Source organism: Populus alba, chromosome 13 (assembly GCF_005239225.2).
Source record: "Populus alba chromosome 13, ASM523922v2, whole genome shotgun sequence".
NCBI lineage: Eukaryota > Viridiplantae > Streptophyta > Magnoliopsida > Malpighiales > Salicaceae > Populus > Populus alba.
This window is the reverse complement of record NC_133296.1, coordinates 12347700-12363501: the sequence shown is the minus strand read 5'-3', so window position 1 is coordinate 12363501 and position 15802 is coordinate 12347700. Positions and strand designations below refer to the sequence as shown.

Here is a 15802-nt window from a genome sequence, read left to right as displayed (position 1 = left end):
AACTTTAATCCATGCACATGATGACATGAAAAAGGCATCTTGTTTCCTGAATAGAGGACACATTCACTATATATAAAAAAACAATAGGTAATTTTTGAATAATTAATTTCAATGAATAAATGGATTTTCAGGTTTACAAATGTGAAAACTGTTCACAGGATAACATCAACGATAAAATCATAATAGAAGTGCCTTTGTTTCAATGGAGTCAGGTTTTTTAAAATACTGAATGAAAGCTTATGATTGATTCTTGATTCAGAAAGTTCAAAATTAGTAATATATAAATATTTTTTTTATTATTTAATGCAATTAGGTTTTTAATTTTAATATACTTTTATGAAATTGATGCATAAGAAATTTTTTTTCTAGGAGGTTGACAATGCTGGTGCTAGGAGAGCGTGATACACTTATAATGCCATTAAGTAAGATTAAATCCAAAATATGATATTTTTTTAAAGTGTTCAAATTTTATTTTTTTATAATCTTGACTGATAATGTTTTTCTATGAACCAACTTGTGTGATTTCTAGTATGAGGTGGAAAAAGAATCAAAGAAATATGTAAAAGAAAGAGGTTTTTCAAGCCAGGAAGACGTGGTCATGTGGATCGGGATTTCAGACCTTTGCACGTCTTAGAGGCTACCTGGAATGATTATATCCAGCACTAGATGTCTGAGAATTTTGTGTGAAAGTTGTAGTTTGGTGCAAAGAATCAGACTAAAGGTTACATTACCACATACATTGACAAATGCATTCCGTTCATTTCACATGCAAATCAAATTGTAATATTCTGTTTTATAAGATAATTTTTTTAAATTGTTGTATTATAAGAAAGTACTTAATTAATAGTAGCTTTTTTTTTTTTTTTTTTAGAATATGTACTTGGACATGACTCAAGATTGATGAAGCTTTTTATTGAAACCCATATGCAAAATGAGGACCGTCAAAAAATGGGGCAATAACTTATGAATAGTCGAGCTCAAAATTTCATAATAAGTTTGATTTCAACAATTTTTTTCCAAGTTATTATTATTTTTTAAAACTTGATGATTTTTTTTAAAGGAAACATATAACATCTAATTTCAAAAAAAAATGTGGGGACGACCTTTCGACCTATCCAAAACTTGATTCAGATTTATGGTTGGAGGCTGGATCATTTGGTAGAGCTGATAAAAATTGAGTTTATATAATTTCCAACACTACAACTAAAGAAATACATAAGGGTTATAGTGTATTGATCATTGGTCCCTCGTTATCGAGATTAGGCTAACAATCTCTAGCCATTTAAACGATTGTATGAGAACAAGTTCAAGTTAAGACGACCCGGTTTAATATTAAGATAACCCAACTTAGGTTTAGGATGGATGACATGAGGGATAAAATGAATGTCCTTGAGCATTTATTAGCAACCCTTAATGGTATATGTGATTAACCTTGTTGCCCTTATGGTTTTGACAAAGATTTGCCTGCTCCTCCTCATCCTCTAGTTTTTATTCATTAGATAAATTGTTTTTGATAATATATTTTAAAATTAACAAATAAATTTGGTTTTTATTTTATTTTATTTGAGTTATTTTTATTTTAGTTTTTTGTATTGTTTATTTTTTTAAAATACTAATATAATATTGACAAAATTACCAACATACCAAGTCCCTTGAAAAGTTCTAAACATTCAGAAAAAAATTACTCGACTTTACTACTAACAACTACAGACGGAATTACTAATGGACTAAGTCCATTAAGAAATTTTAGAGAGTAGAAAAAAAATTATAGAACTTGCCACTGTTAGATATAATTCTTCGATAATTTAATTAATTATATCAGTAATATGTATATCATCACTAATGAAATTACCAATGATTAATTCTATCGGTAATTACCATAATCATCTAAGGATTTATTGATATAATGGATGCTAATAAATGTTTTTTTTTTATTTGGCATATTATTTCTATTTGTAGACCTATTAGTGATAATATTTCATATAAAATGATCCACAACATATAAATCACCGGCAACATGTTTTTTTGACAATAATTCTCTAGCCATAAATATTTTTCTGACAAAATAAATATTTAAACACGAACTAATATTTGTTGGTGCTATGCAATATCATGATAGTGAGTGTTTAACTCTTAGTCAGAAACAATAATAAAAAAAACCGAAATAAGACTTGCATAGAAAATTAGCTACTGTTTTTGTGAGATTGATCTGAGATTTTGTTAGTTGGAAACGCAAAGAATTGCGCGGTGCACAACTTTTTTGTACACAGAGCATTTAGCTAGTGTTTTTGTGATAAAGCACCACTAGGTAACGTGTTCTGTCTCGTTATGCATCAGCTCGATTGACACTCAGTTTGACGTTAGAAGATGATCATGGCTGTCAAGTCATGCTAACACTTTTAGGGTCATAAACATAATTCAGATTGAATATAAAATTATATAAAGTTGAAAAAATGAGAAGGCGGCTTAAGCAAGTATATATGGTGATGATTATTTTTTAAAGTTTTTTATTTAGAATTATATTAAAATAATTTTTTATTCATGTTTTTAAAATATTTTTAAAATAACAAAAATAAACAATACCTCGTAAACATTATTAAATAGAAATTTGTGCCCCTTTCATTAAAATATTAAAGAAAATATTGATAATCAACATATTGGCGAGGAATACGTGAGAATTAGTTTACGTGTTAAATATAAAAATGTGTTTAATTTTTAGGTAATTTTTATGATTGTGATTTAAAAAAAATAAGTTTTTAAAAAGTATTGTTAGTTGGATTTAAAAATGTGTTTAGTAAAAATTATGGTTGAAATTTATATGCAGAAAAAAACATTTATAAAATATTTGGTTGTAGTTGTTTTTCAAAAGTGTTTTTTACTTGAAAATGCATTAAAATATTTTTTTTATTTTTAAAAAATTATTAATACATCAAAATGATATAAAAATACAAAAAAATAAAATAAAATTAATTTAAAGTAAAGAAAAAAAATAAAAATTTTTCAAATTAAAAAAAATATTTTTGAAACGTAAAAACAAACGAAATTTTACAAAACTCAGTTAAAAAATTATATAAAAACTACTTCATACAAATTATGTTTCAAATTCAATTTTTTAATAAATCCTATAATATAAAATATAATTTAATATATTATCAAATAAATGATGTTTTTTTGCACTGCAATCACAAAAGCTACAACTAACAAAACACACCCTTGACAAGCTACAACTAATAAATGATGTTTTTTTGCACTGCAATCAAAGGCTACCTAGGATGATTATATCCAACATGTGATGTCTGAGAATTTTGTGTGAAGGTCGTAGTTTGGTACAAATAATTGGACTAAAGGTTACATTACCACATGCATTGACAAATGCATTCCGTTCATTTCACATGCAAAACAAATTGTAATATTCTGTTTTATAAGATAATTTTTTTTTTAAATTGTTGTATTATATGAAAATACTTAACTAATAGTAGCTTTCTTTTGTAGGATATGGTACTTGGACATGACTCAAGACCGATGAAGCTTTTTATTGAAACTCATATGCAAAATGAGGATCATCAGAAAATGGAGTAATAACTTGTGAATAGCCGAACTCAAAATTTCATGGTAAGTTTGATTTCAACAATTTTTTTCTAAGTTATTATTATTTTTTAAAACTTGCTGAATTTTTTTGAAGGAAACATATAACATCTAATTTCAATAAAGATGCGGGGATGGCCTTAATGATACATGTGGTCAACCTCGTTGCCTTCATGGTTCTAACAAAGATTTGTTTGCTCCTCCTCCTCCTCTAGTTTTTATTCATTAGATAAATTGTTTTTGATAATATTTTTTAAAATTAACAAATAAATTTGGTTTATTTTATTTTATTTTAGTTATTTTTTTTGTATTGTTTATTTTTTAAAAATACTAATACAATATTGACAAAATTACCGACATATCAAGTCCCTTGAAAAGTTCTAGACAGTCATAAAAAAATTACTGGACTTTACTACTAACAACTATAGACAAAATTACTAATGGACTAAGTCTATTAAGAAATTTTAGAGAGTAGAAAAAAAATTATAAAACTTGCCACTGTTAGATATAATTCTTCGATAATTTAATTAATTATATCAAATAATATGTATATCATCAATGATGGAATTACCAACAATTAATTCTATCAGTAATTACCATAATCATCTATGGATTTATTGGCTGAATGGATGCTAGTAAATGTTTTTTGTTTGGCATGCTATTTCTGTTTGTAAATCTATTAGTGATAATATTTCTAACAAAATAATCCACAACATATAAATCACCTGGAACATGTTTTTTTGACAATAATTTTCTATCCATAAATATTTTTCTGACAAAATAAATATTTAAATATCGATCTAATATTTGTTGGTGCTATGCAATATCATGATAGTGAGTGTTTAACTCTTAGTCAGAAACAATAATAAAAAAACCGAAATAAGACATGCATAGAAAATTAGCTACTGTTTTTGTGAGATTGATATGAGATTTTGTTAGTTGTAAACGCAAAGAATTGCGCGGTGCACAACTTTTCTGTACACAGAGCATTTTAGCTAGTGTTTTTGTGAGAGAGCATCATCTCGATTGATACTCAGTTTGACGTTAGAAGATGATCATGGCTGTCAAGTCATGCTAACACTTTTAGGGTCATAAACATAATTCAGATTGAATATAAAATTATGTAAAGTTGAAAAAAAATGAAAAGCGGCTTAAGTAGGTAGGGTGAAGATTGTTTTTTAAAGTTTTTTAGTTAGAATTATATTAAAATAACATTTTATTTATTTATTTTTTAAATTATTTATTATTATTATTATATCAAAATAATTTTAAAATATATATAAAAAATATTAATTTGAAAAAAAAATAAAATTTTTTATATATTTTTTTAAAAATATTTTTAAAACACAAAAACAAACAATACCTCACATACATCATTAAATTGAAATTTATGCCCCTTTCATTAAAATATTAAAGAAAGCATTGATAATCAACGAATTGGGGAGGAATGGGTGAGAATTAGTTAAAGTGTTAAATTTAAAAGTATGTTTATGTTTTAGGTATGGTTGTGGACTTGTGGTTTAAAAAAAGTATTATTAGTTGTATTTAAATTTATGTTTAGTAAAAATTATGGTTGAAATTTATGTGCAGAAAAAAATATGTATAAAATATTTGGTTGTGATTGCTTTTTAAAAGTGTTTTTCACTTAGAAATACATATATATATTTTAAAAAATATTAATACATCAAAATGATATTAAAATATAAAAAAAAATTTTAAAGTAAAGAAAAAAATAAATTTTTTTTCAAATTTTAAAAAAAATATTTTTGAAACACAAAAACAAATAAAATTTTACAAAACTCAGTTAAAAAAACAGGTAAAAACTGCTTTACAAAAACTGCATTTTAAATTTAATTTTTTAATGAATCTCATGGTATAAAATATAGTTTGATGCATTACCAAATATCTAACGATATTTTTTAAACCACAATCACAAAAATTACAACTAAACAAGCACACCTTGAAAGATTTTGAAGTGTTTTTTTCCTATAAATAGTAGCAGTCTAGTTGCAATATTTCAGCAAGAAAGTCTTGCCTGGTAAGAAAATCAGGAGTGAAAAATGGAGAAACAAATAGAAGGGTCTAAGAAGAGGGTGATGGTGATCATAGATGAGAGCGAGCACAGTTCTCATTCCTTCATGTGGGTAGTTGATAATCTCAAAGAATTTATCACTGAGTCGCCGCTTGTCATCCTCGCTGCGCTTCCTGCTCCTAACTGTAAATTTCTTTACGGGGCACAATTTGGCACCGCTACCCTCTGGTGTCCGGTCTCTCCCAGTTAGTTTTCTTGCTCTTCTTTCTTCCACCTCTGGTTTACTTTCCTGTTTTTGAATTTTATGGTGATTTTATTATACTAATATATATTCTCTTTTGGTATGTGTGGTGTTTTGTGCACAATTAAATTTCTTTATGGGACACAATTTGGCACCGCTGCCGGCTGTTGTCCAGTCTCTCCCAGTTAGTTTTCTTGCTCTTCTTTCTTCTTCTTCTTCTTCTTCTTCTGGTTTACTTTCCTGTTTCTGAACTTTGCGGTGATTTTACTACATTAATATATCTTCTCTTTTGATACATGTAATGTTTTGTGCACAATTTATTCCATGGAAGCCCTAGATTTGATCTGTGCCATTCAAGAAAAAAACAAGAAGATCTTACTAGGTATCTTGGAGAAAGCTGTGAGTATCTGTGCTCGTCGAGGGGTATGCTCACTGCATCACTATCTTTATGAGCCAAAATATTAGCTTAGCGTTTCATTTTTGGAAAATATTAGTTTAGTTGTTCATATTTCAGTATTTCATTAAGCAATAAATCAAGTAAAGCTGAATTCAAGCTTTCTGTGTATTTGTTTATCTCCAGCAATCTTACAGTCAACAGTAGTGAAGGATATATGTGTTCATGTTATTTTTGACTCCATATATAGGTGAAAGCAGAAACAATTTTAGAAGCCGGGGAGCCTTATGAACTCATATGCAATGCTGTTCAGAAGAACAATATCAATCTCCTCGTGATTGGTAACACATCCATTAATGGAACTCTCAAAAGGTTAGGAAATTTCTTTGCAACTTTGAATGTGTTTGGTATTACAATAACTTTATGGTTGTTGTATGAAAAAAGTTGCACTGTACACATGAACATGAATTATTATGGGTCCTACCAAAACTAAATTGCATTTTTTACATAACCAAACATAATATTTGCTGTGGTTGCTTCAAACGTTGAAGCAGCAACCACGCAAACAACCAGCTTTTTTTTCTGACAACTCGCAAAAGTCGCATAACTTGTATGAATCTTATTCAAAATGAGTTAGTTCAAGAACTTGAACATGCTGGCATGGTTGTCAACCCTAAAAACTCTTGCAACAAGCTCCACCAGAAGCACTGAAATCAGATTTTGTTTTGATACAGGGATTTTCTGGGGAGACTGAGCAACTATTGCCTGAATAATGCCAAGTGCCATGTCCTTGTTGTGAAGAAACCAGAATGAACAAGCATGAGTCCATTTCAACAGGGAATTACTTTGTAATTAATAAGTTGTTTGGACATCATTTGATATGGTTTTCCTGCTTTCATTACATGTAAAACGTTATCATGTGGTAATCAAGAAAGCTGCAATAATATTGTTTGCAGTTGTTCAAGAAATGAGTTCAAGTTAGCTACCGACCGCCACATCTTTCCTTGACAATTGCATCGAAGAACAAGATTGAATATTTAAGCAAGCAAATTAAGTATTGTCTTTACTGCACAATTTGGAACCCAGTAAAGACAGAGAAGGGTGTTGCTACTGTTGTTGCCGAAAGATAATTGAAGATAAAAACAAATTAAAGAACATAGCACGAGTTTCATAATGCGAGGTAAGATTCCTGATGCGGAATTTCTATAAATAACAGGGTATTTGTTTTTGTATTTTAAAAATATTTTTTATATTATTCTACATGTTAATCTTAAAAATATTTTTAATAAAAAACAATAGCAGTAACAATACCAAATAAAATATGAATTACTTAGCGTACTTGTTTATCACGGAAATAAATGCGTAGCTATCAGCATTATGTGCATGGCAAAGCATTTGAAGGAGAAAAATTCTTCGCTTGGGCTGTCCTCTGGTCTGCGCTTTCAGTGGCACATTTTGTAGTTATGTAAATTAGAATAATATTTTTATTTCATTATTAAATATTAAAAGTTTTACTTCTTATCCATATAATTATTTCCAAAATAAATAAATGAAGTAATATATATATATATATATCTTTCAAAAACATTTCTCACCAATTATGTCGGTAATATCTAGTTTTTACTGACAGAATAAACAATAAAATATTATATTAATTAATAGTTTATTTATCAATTGAATTGCCAATGAAAACTAGTTGAAGTATTTAGTTTTGTTGGCTCTAATGCCTCTGCATTTCCATTGGCATTACCAATTACTAACAAAAATGCTGAAATTAAATCTTCAACAAAACTTTGTTCCACAATGTGTTTTCTTAGGGAAACGATGATATAAATTGCTAATGGATTAGTGTTTACTCGCTGACAGAATATTTCATTGATACTTTTTTAATTTTATGATGGTGTTCTAAATGATATTTATTACTCCTCTTAATTTGTTAACCTTGAAGACTTTAATAAATTATATTTTCCTTTTTTATAAGTTTCATATTTTTAAATAATTTAAAAGTTCCTGAATAAAAATGAGTAATGTTTTTATTTTATCATTAAATGATAATAGAGTTATGCTTCAATGTATATAATTGCTTACACTTCTTTTATATCTCGATTTTTTTTTTTAAAGATAATTCGACAGACCAAAAAAAATTAAATTCTTCATCATAATTTGTTTCTAATTCGACAGGTTTAATTGAGGACAAATCAAGTAATTAATAGCTTCAAGGGAAAAGAAAAGTAACTAATAGCCATTTTCATATTATAAGCATTAGGTTAATTCTTAGGAAGATTTATTTATTTTTTTGAAAAATCAATGTTCCATCAATATGGGAATGCTGGATTATATTTTTTAGCTAAAAATAATTTTTTTAAACTTAATCTAGGAATGTTAACGCGGTGTAAACCACGTTCCACAAAAATTTAAATTTTGTTTTTTTGCTAAAAATTAATCTTTTTATGTTTTAGATCATTTTGATGCGCTGATCTCAAAAATAATTTTTTAAAAATAAAAAAAAAATCATTTTGATATACTTTAGCACAAAAAATATTTTAAAAAATAATTGCAACTACACTCTCAAACAAATTAAAACGAACTATTATAATACTAAAAACACTCAAAATCCAGCAACAAAAAGCAAGAGCTAGCCGATTCCGGATACAAAAGTTGCTTAAGGATATTAGGTAATGTTTAAATTTATTTCAAAATTGTTCTAGAAATAGCAGCATTCCTTCAACCAAAAAATATATCTTGAGACACTAATTAGAGCAAACACAAGCAATCATAGGTAGGTAATTAAAGCAAATCCCAGAACTGCACAACAAATGCGCCTTTCTGTCAGGTCATTATCTGGATATCCAGTGGAACGCTTTGCTGTATCACTTGTATCGTCCTCTTTTCGTCTCTTTTCTTTCATGCCAGTGACCTTTTTTTTTTTGTGGTCCTTTCATATAAGCCAAATTAAAGGAGAGGATATAATTAAAAGATGGGAACAAACTAAAAAACATGTAGGGAATGATTGAATTTAAAAAGTTTAGGTAAAATATTTATTATAGTTCCTATATTATAAAGGTGAGAAAAAGTCGTTGAAATTCAATACTAGAAAAAAAAAATCTTCGTTAACACTGATTGTGGCCATCAAAACAATTTAAATTAGTATCAAATTGTTTATTTTGATAAGGGGAGCTCACATTAGGGTTTTCTTTATCTTGAAATTCAAAAAAAAAAAAAAAACAGATCTAATCTTGGTAAGAAATTTGATTTCAGGTTGATTTCAGGTTTTTGAATATTTTTTTAGTTTTTTGAAGTCATGAATGGATTTATAAAGTTTTCTATAATGTTTGGTAGGTATTTTTAGAAAACAATGGGTTGAAAGTTCAGTTTTTGGGATGGAAAACTATTAGCCTTGTTTTTCTAGGGACCGTAATGGCTAAAAATTAGGCAACAACGACATGTCATTAGAATCTATTTTTTTTTTTTTAAAAAAACAAATTGAGGCATAAGACATGCCCCACTATAAAAGAAAAAAAAAAAGTCCAGTCATGAAGCCCTTAACAAAATGTGCCAGGCATGGGAAAACATTTTGGATGAATTTATATTGTTTTTCTCATATTTTTTCTTTTTTGTTACACAAAACTAAAGGCCAGCAATGAGGTATTATGCTATTTTTTATAGCAACACGTCTTTTAAAAACTCATTGGAGGCACAAAAGTTTTTTTGCATTTTATTTGAATAGTAGAATTACCAAAATAACATTTTAGAACAAAAACATTTTTATCGGTTGTGATCCTTTTCTTTTTAAATGAATAATAAAAAGATTTGAATGCTCTCAATATCAAATAATTATAAAACTAACATGTAGGGGCATTTTTGCCATTGTAGCTAGTTTTTGTTTTTGTTATTTTTGGATGGTTTCATGGGAATTTCTATCTTTGAGTAATATAAAATATTAAGAAAAAGAAAATTTGTTGGCGCATGACAAGTATGCGCCAAAAAGTGGACGCAGCTTGCACCTTTGAGCGGCATGTGTGGTAGTTTTCAACAATCAAATCCCGCCTTTTGCTATGACATTGGAAGCATGTTGATGTCCTTTTCCTTGCGGTAGGGCGCATGATGGCGCAGGATGAGTAGTTTGTAGCTGATGATTGTTTTCTTTTCTTTTCTTTTCTCTCTCCTAACCTAAAATGTGCATATTGGTCCTCTTTATTTTTGGTTTTTCAGTTTCATCCTTATTTTTTTTATTTTAAATTTTTGTTCTTGGCCTTTTTATAAAAGTTTTGTTGTTTTCGATTTAGTCTTTAAATTATAATTTGTCTTATATTGTTTTTTTCAAATCAATTCTTATTATTTTGATTTTTATTTTTTTCCCTTGGCCATTTTGTTAAAATTTTATAGGTTTACAACTTCATCTTTCAATCAAAGTTTATAATGGATTAATTTTTTTAATTTCATCCTCATTATTTTTTTTTGTTTTATTAAATTTATTTTTCTTTTCAATTTAACTCTCTAATCGAAAACTTTTTGTTGCCCTCTAATTTATCTCTTATTTTAATTTTCACCCTCATTATTTTTATGGTATATTTTTGAAGGAGAAAGGCAAGAAGATGATAGGGATGAGAGTAATGCATGAAACAAAATGAATTGAATTTGGCTGAAATATTTTGTTCTGAATATTTGATTCTGATTTATCAATCAATTGAGTTCAATTCTAATAGAGAGTTGGTTCAAAACATGGTGTGAAAGTCATAAAAATTTAACAAAAACAAGAAAAGAAGAAAATATCAGAATTATTTACTGTCCAAAATTAGCAAAGCAGTCCTGCAGTCCCAGCTTCTTCTCCTTCTCATCTTTTCTCGCCTTTCAACATGAAATAAAAGAGTTTTGAGTTGTAGCACCCCTCCCATAGTTTGAAGATCCGGTCCTATGGCCGGCTCGGTTCAAGATTCAGATTTCAAGTTTTAACCTTGTCACCAGGTTGACCGGGTTAGTTTTGTTTTAAAAAATTTAAAATAACATCATTTTAGTAAAATAAAATAAAAGTCAAGAGGTTTGCAGTCGGGTTTTGTTGGATTAGCAGAATCGCCGGGTCAACCCACCGGCTCAGTCGGGTCACGCCGAGTTTTTCCATTCCTTATTTTTTCTTTAATCTGGCCGATTCTAGCCCTGAATCAGCCGTGTCCCGGCTGAACTCGACGGGTTGGGTCAGGTTTCAAAACTATAACCCCTCCTATATGTGTATATATATATATATGGAGAAGGTCAGAGTGGCCACATCGATTACCACCCATTGCACCAGCATCATAATGGGAAACTGTATCCTTCAGTCGATGCCCACTTGGCAGCCAGCATGGATTGTATTCAAAAGAGCCACTAGGCAACATAAGGCAGCTCTCTCAGATTCAAAATCTTGTAGGTGTTAGGTGCCATAGTTATCTAAGATTAGACAATGGTATGGGCCGTTGGCTGCCAGCGTATTTGGATTATTCGTGTCTTCTGGAAATAGCAGGATTTGAACTAGCTATGTGTTCTGATGAATCAAAGAAAAAACACTACTTTTGTGAAGCATAATTAGAGTCTTTTGAGCTTCAAACTTCATTGTATGAATCACAGAAATAGCAGGATGGGCAGATAGATGATGATGATGATGAGGAGTTGGGGGAGCAGAGCAATGAAAAGCAATTCGAAGGAAGTAAGTGAAAGGAATAGTTTGTGCAGTTAGGAACTCGAAATGTTTGAAAATGGGGCACAAAGTAGGTGCTCAACCTCCTACACGAGCATCACAGAAGGATATAAATCCTGAAAAACTTGGACAACGATGATTTACTCTTAAACAGTTCAACAAAAAATACTTTTGCTACATAATTTGGCATGTCTAAGATCTTGGATAACCTTGAAGTAACTTAGAATTATATAACTGATGCTATCCTTTTCTGTGTTAGAAGGATCCTGTTACTCTTAAGTTCGATAATGAGGTTTCCTGATCTGATTCACGTACTTTGAAGATCGACAGAAGCTTCTCATCTATTATTATGGTTCAACCACAGTCCACAGAACACAGTGACTGACAGAAGCAGCTACTTACCGAAAGCAAATGCTGTGTAGATGCCGAAGTAATTAACTATCTGTCCATGAGTTCGTAACATTGTTGTGTATGTAATACTTTTAGATGCAATAGAAATTGTCAGAGTCTATACTCAGTAGCTGCGTTGATATAGCAGATTTCAGTTTTTACCTTTTTTATTTGTTACTTATTAGGAGAGATTACTATAAATATGCTAGAGTAAACACACATAAATATGATTGCGATCATAAATCTGGAAAGCTTTCATTATATGACCTTCAAGAATAAAAATGGGAAAGTAATGAATTAGCTGAGGAACATCCTGCATGTTATTTGTGAAAACTGCACAAAAATGATATGTGCAGAGAAGAGAAAAGTAAAGCCTGAGAGAAGAAATATGCGTTTTGCTTGTCATTCTTCAAGATGATGCGAATATATATATATATATATATACAGACTTGGCTTTCGATCAGTTGCAACTGGCCTTTACTATTCTAATTAATCTTTAACTGCTATACCTAACTTAACTAACTTGAACTACTAATTAGCAGCTACAGACTTTAACTCCATCGTATCTATAGTATGCTGTATATTCCAACATTATTCACCAAACAGATGCATATCAAACCAGATAAACAAAGCAAATGTAGGGAAAAAAATGTTTCCTCTGTTCAAAAGCAAGAGCTAGAAGAACATAATCAGCCAAAAAAGAGAAGGGAAAGCAAATAAACCGATGAAATCACTGGAAGAGCTTGAAATTAAGAAAAATTTCGTTAAAATACGGAAGTCACAAAATACAGGACCAAAACAATAGATAAACACCACAAAAATCTATGTGCATTTATCAATGTAAGTAGTGTTTACATCATAGCCTAAAAATATTAAACCAAAAATCCAAAAATCAGAATTGTCTAGAGTAGAAAATCAGTGAGGAAATCCTGCATCATTATGCTTCTTCCCCTGCCTGCTCACTGTTCATCGTGTACCAAAAGTCTTGAGGCATAGTATTACCATATGGCATGCCTAAGTGGCTATATCCATAACTACCCATTGGATCATTATAATATGGTTCTGGATATGATCCTTCCATACCTCCCCACATGCCAGTCCAGTTTGGGTTGTACGCACCAGAGCCAGTAGGCATCATCATGTAGTTCTCACAAGCTTTAAAGTTTTGATCAGACGCATTCCTCTTCCTCTTCTTTCTGTTTTCACTACTAACAAGTTTCCTCTGATCAACTTCCTCATCGATCCCATGAAGATTCCCTTTTGATGCTATCTCCTTAACATTGATTGGCGCAGTTGTGGCTTTAGATTCATCAGCAGATTCTGCAATTCTTGCTCTTTTAGCCATCGGGGGCAGGGGATTTACTCTGTCTGTTGGCTTCTGCTGTTCTTTAGATGACGAACATGATGATGTAGCAGACAATGTAGTAGATGAAACCTTGGACGTTTGTGATGGCCAGTGAACAAATGAAACCAAATCTTGAACTTGAAAATAAGTGCTTCTGGAACCACTTCCATCACCACTGCCGCTACTGCTAAAAGTATCACCCTCCAAGATCCTATTAATAGCACGCCTAACAGTCATGTTAGGAATGAGGTAATCAGTAAGCATATCAGTGGCTCCACATTCACACTTCAACCTCGAATTGATCAGGTGATCCCTAATGCACCTATCACAGAAACTTTTAAAACAGCACTTGCTCGTCAAGACAGCATCTTTCATGGTTTTCTTACAGAGAGGACACAAAAGATCAGGTGGGACATCATTAACAGACCATGATGATCTTCTAGCAGGTATCCCCTCCATCTCTTTCTCAAAAATATCTTCGTTTGGCTTCATGACCGCAACCTCACCATTGCGTAAGACATACCGACCTTCAGGGTCAGCTTTCAACATTGATTTTGGAATCCCAGTAGCCGCTTTCACTCGTTTGACATCATAGTTGGGATCTCCATTAGTAGGGCAATGTTGGATGAAGTGACCCCCAACATGACATCTGTGACACAAGTAACCTTCCGGGGGTGTTTTGTTCGGAAGGCCACCGCGTGTTCTTCCATACTTTCCTCCCTTGACATAGCTGCCACCAAAATAACAACCTTGCCATAGCCAGTCTAAGGCTGGTGTGTTGACCAACTCTAGTATCTTTCTATTCTCTTCCTCGTCAATAACACCCATGGTTAAGAAAAAACAAAAACTATCTATCAAAGAACCAACCCTCTCTCTTTCTTTCAATATTTGATCTCTAAATTTCTCAGACTGGGAGAGATTTTATTCTTTATATAGGAGTTTTAGGTCGGTTGATTATTCCCTATTCTTTCCGGATTTCTATCCTTATTTGACACGGACAAGGTTATTGAGTTTGGGGTCCTTATACTTTTATTGTTTATGCAAACGAATCCTTATCTAAATAGATTATTAATCCAACCCTTATTCTTCATACCCTGTTAGTTTCTTTACTTAACTTCAGGATTTTCTCTAGTACATGCTGTATATATTAAGAAAATTCATAAAATATAAGAAATGGAAAAAATTGAAAACTAAGACATAAATATGAAGAAATAAAGAAAACCAAGACTAGTATAAATTGTTTTAAAATAAAATTTATTTTTTAAGAAATAAATAAAAAAATCATCTTCGACAAAATTACCCTCTAATACATTACAATTAGCATCTCCCAAGGCATTGACCCCATGCTTATCAGCTGCAATACCAGAAGCTCATCGCCTCTGTCAAGCTGAATATATTCAACAGAATTCCTCCTCTTTTCCTCTTTTTGACGTGCCCAGCCATCATCGGAGCTCCCATGAGTGAGGAGGAGGCCCACCGCGTGTTCTTCCATCTACTGGCCTTACCACTCTGGCTCTGCTACAATTCACCAAGGAACATGAACTGCAGCTCTGATTAGGCTGCCCCAGTTTTCTTCTTTATCCTCTGGACCTCCTTCACGACCTCTGCTGATATTCTCGACATAGCAGAAGATTTTGTCTCCGATAGATTTGATATCAGAACTCATTACCCTTCATGAAGCGAAACTCAACACAAACATCTCCAGTCAGTGCCCATGCCTTGGCCCAGAAGAGTTACGTAGAAGAAAACCACTCAAAAGCAAAAAACTTGTCGTCGGAGCTGGATTTCACTTCTTTTCTGTTGCTCATATATACACGATGTTGTCTTCTCAGTTTTCATCATTGCATTTTGTCGAGGATGCATATTTAACCATTGAGGAAATAAACCTGTTGTCTTCTAAGTATTTTGGCATCGATCCGTATACGGCACATGCTAATTCAACTACCTTCTAAGCTTGATGCAACTGTCTATCCTCCTAACCTCGTCCCAGCGCCATATAAGATTCACCAAGGAAAGTTATTCCGAGCATGAAATGTGATGATATTTCAAAATCTGAAAGTGTTTAAGAATATGAGTCTTAAAACATGTGGGAAAGCACCTCACAAAACACCACCATAGATTGTTATGTATTTTTCTACATGTTT

At 31.0% G+C, this 15802-nt stretch overlaps 2 protein-coding genes across 2 annotated transcripts; one reads left to right on the top strand and one right to left on the bottom strand.

The window, feature by feature from the left end:
* The first annotated feature begins 5872 nt into the window (after nt 1–5872).
* On the top strand, nt 5873–7229 carry LOC118035536 (uncharacterized). The gene is made up of 4 exons (XM_035041131.2): nt 5873–6042; nt 6190–6281; nt 6503–6624; nt 6987–7229. Exons 1-4 carry the CDS (start codon nt 5961–5963, stop codon nt 7063–7065), a joined length of 375 nt encoding a protein of 124 aa, XP_034897022.2. The 5' UTR covers nt 5873–5960; the 3' UTR covers nt 7066–7229.
* A 6021-nt stretch (nt 7230–13250) lies between these two features.
* Nucleotides 13251–14486, bottom strand: LOC118035552 (E3 ubiquitin ligase PQT3-like). Its single transcript, XM_035041151.1, has one exon. It carries the CDS (start codon nt 14484–14486, stop codon nt 13251–13253), a length of 1236 nt encoding a protein of 411 aa, XP_034897042.1.
* Nucleotides 14487–15802: the final 1316 nt, after the last annotated feature.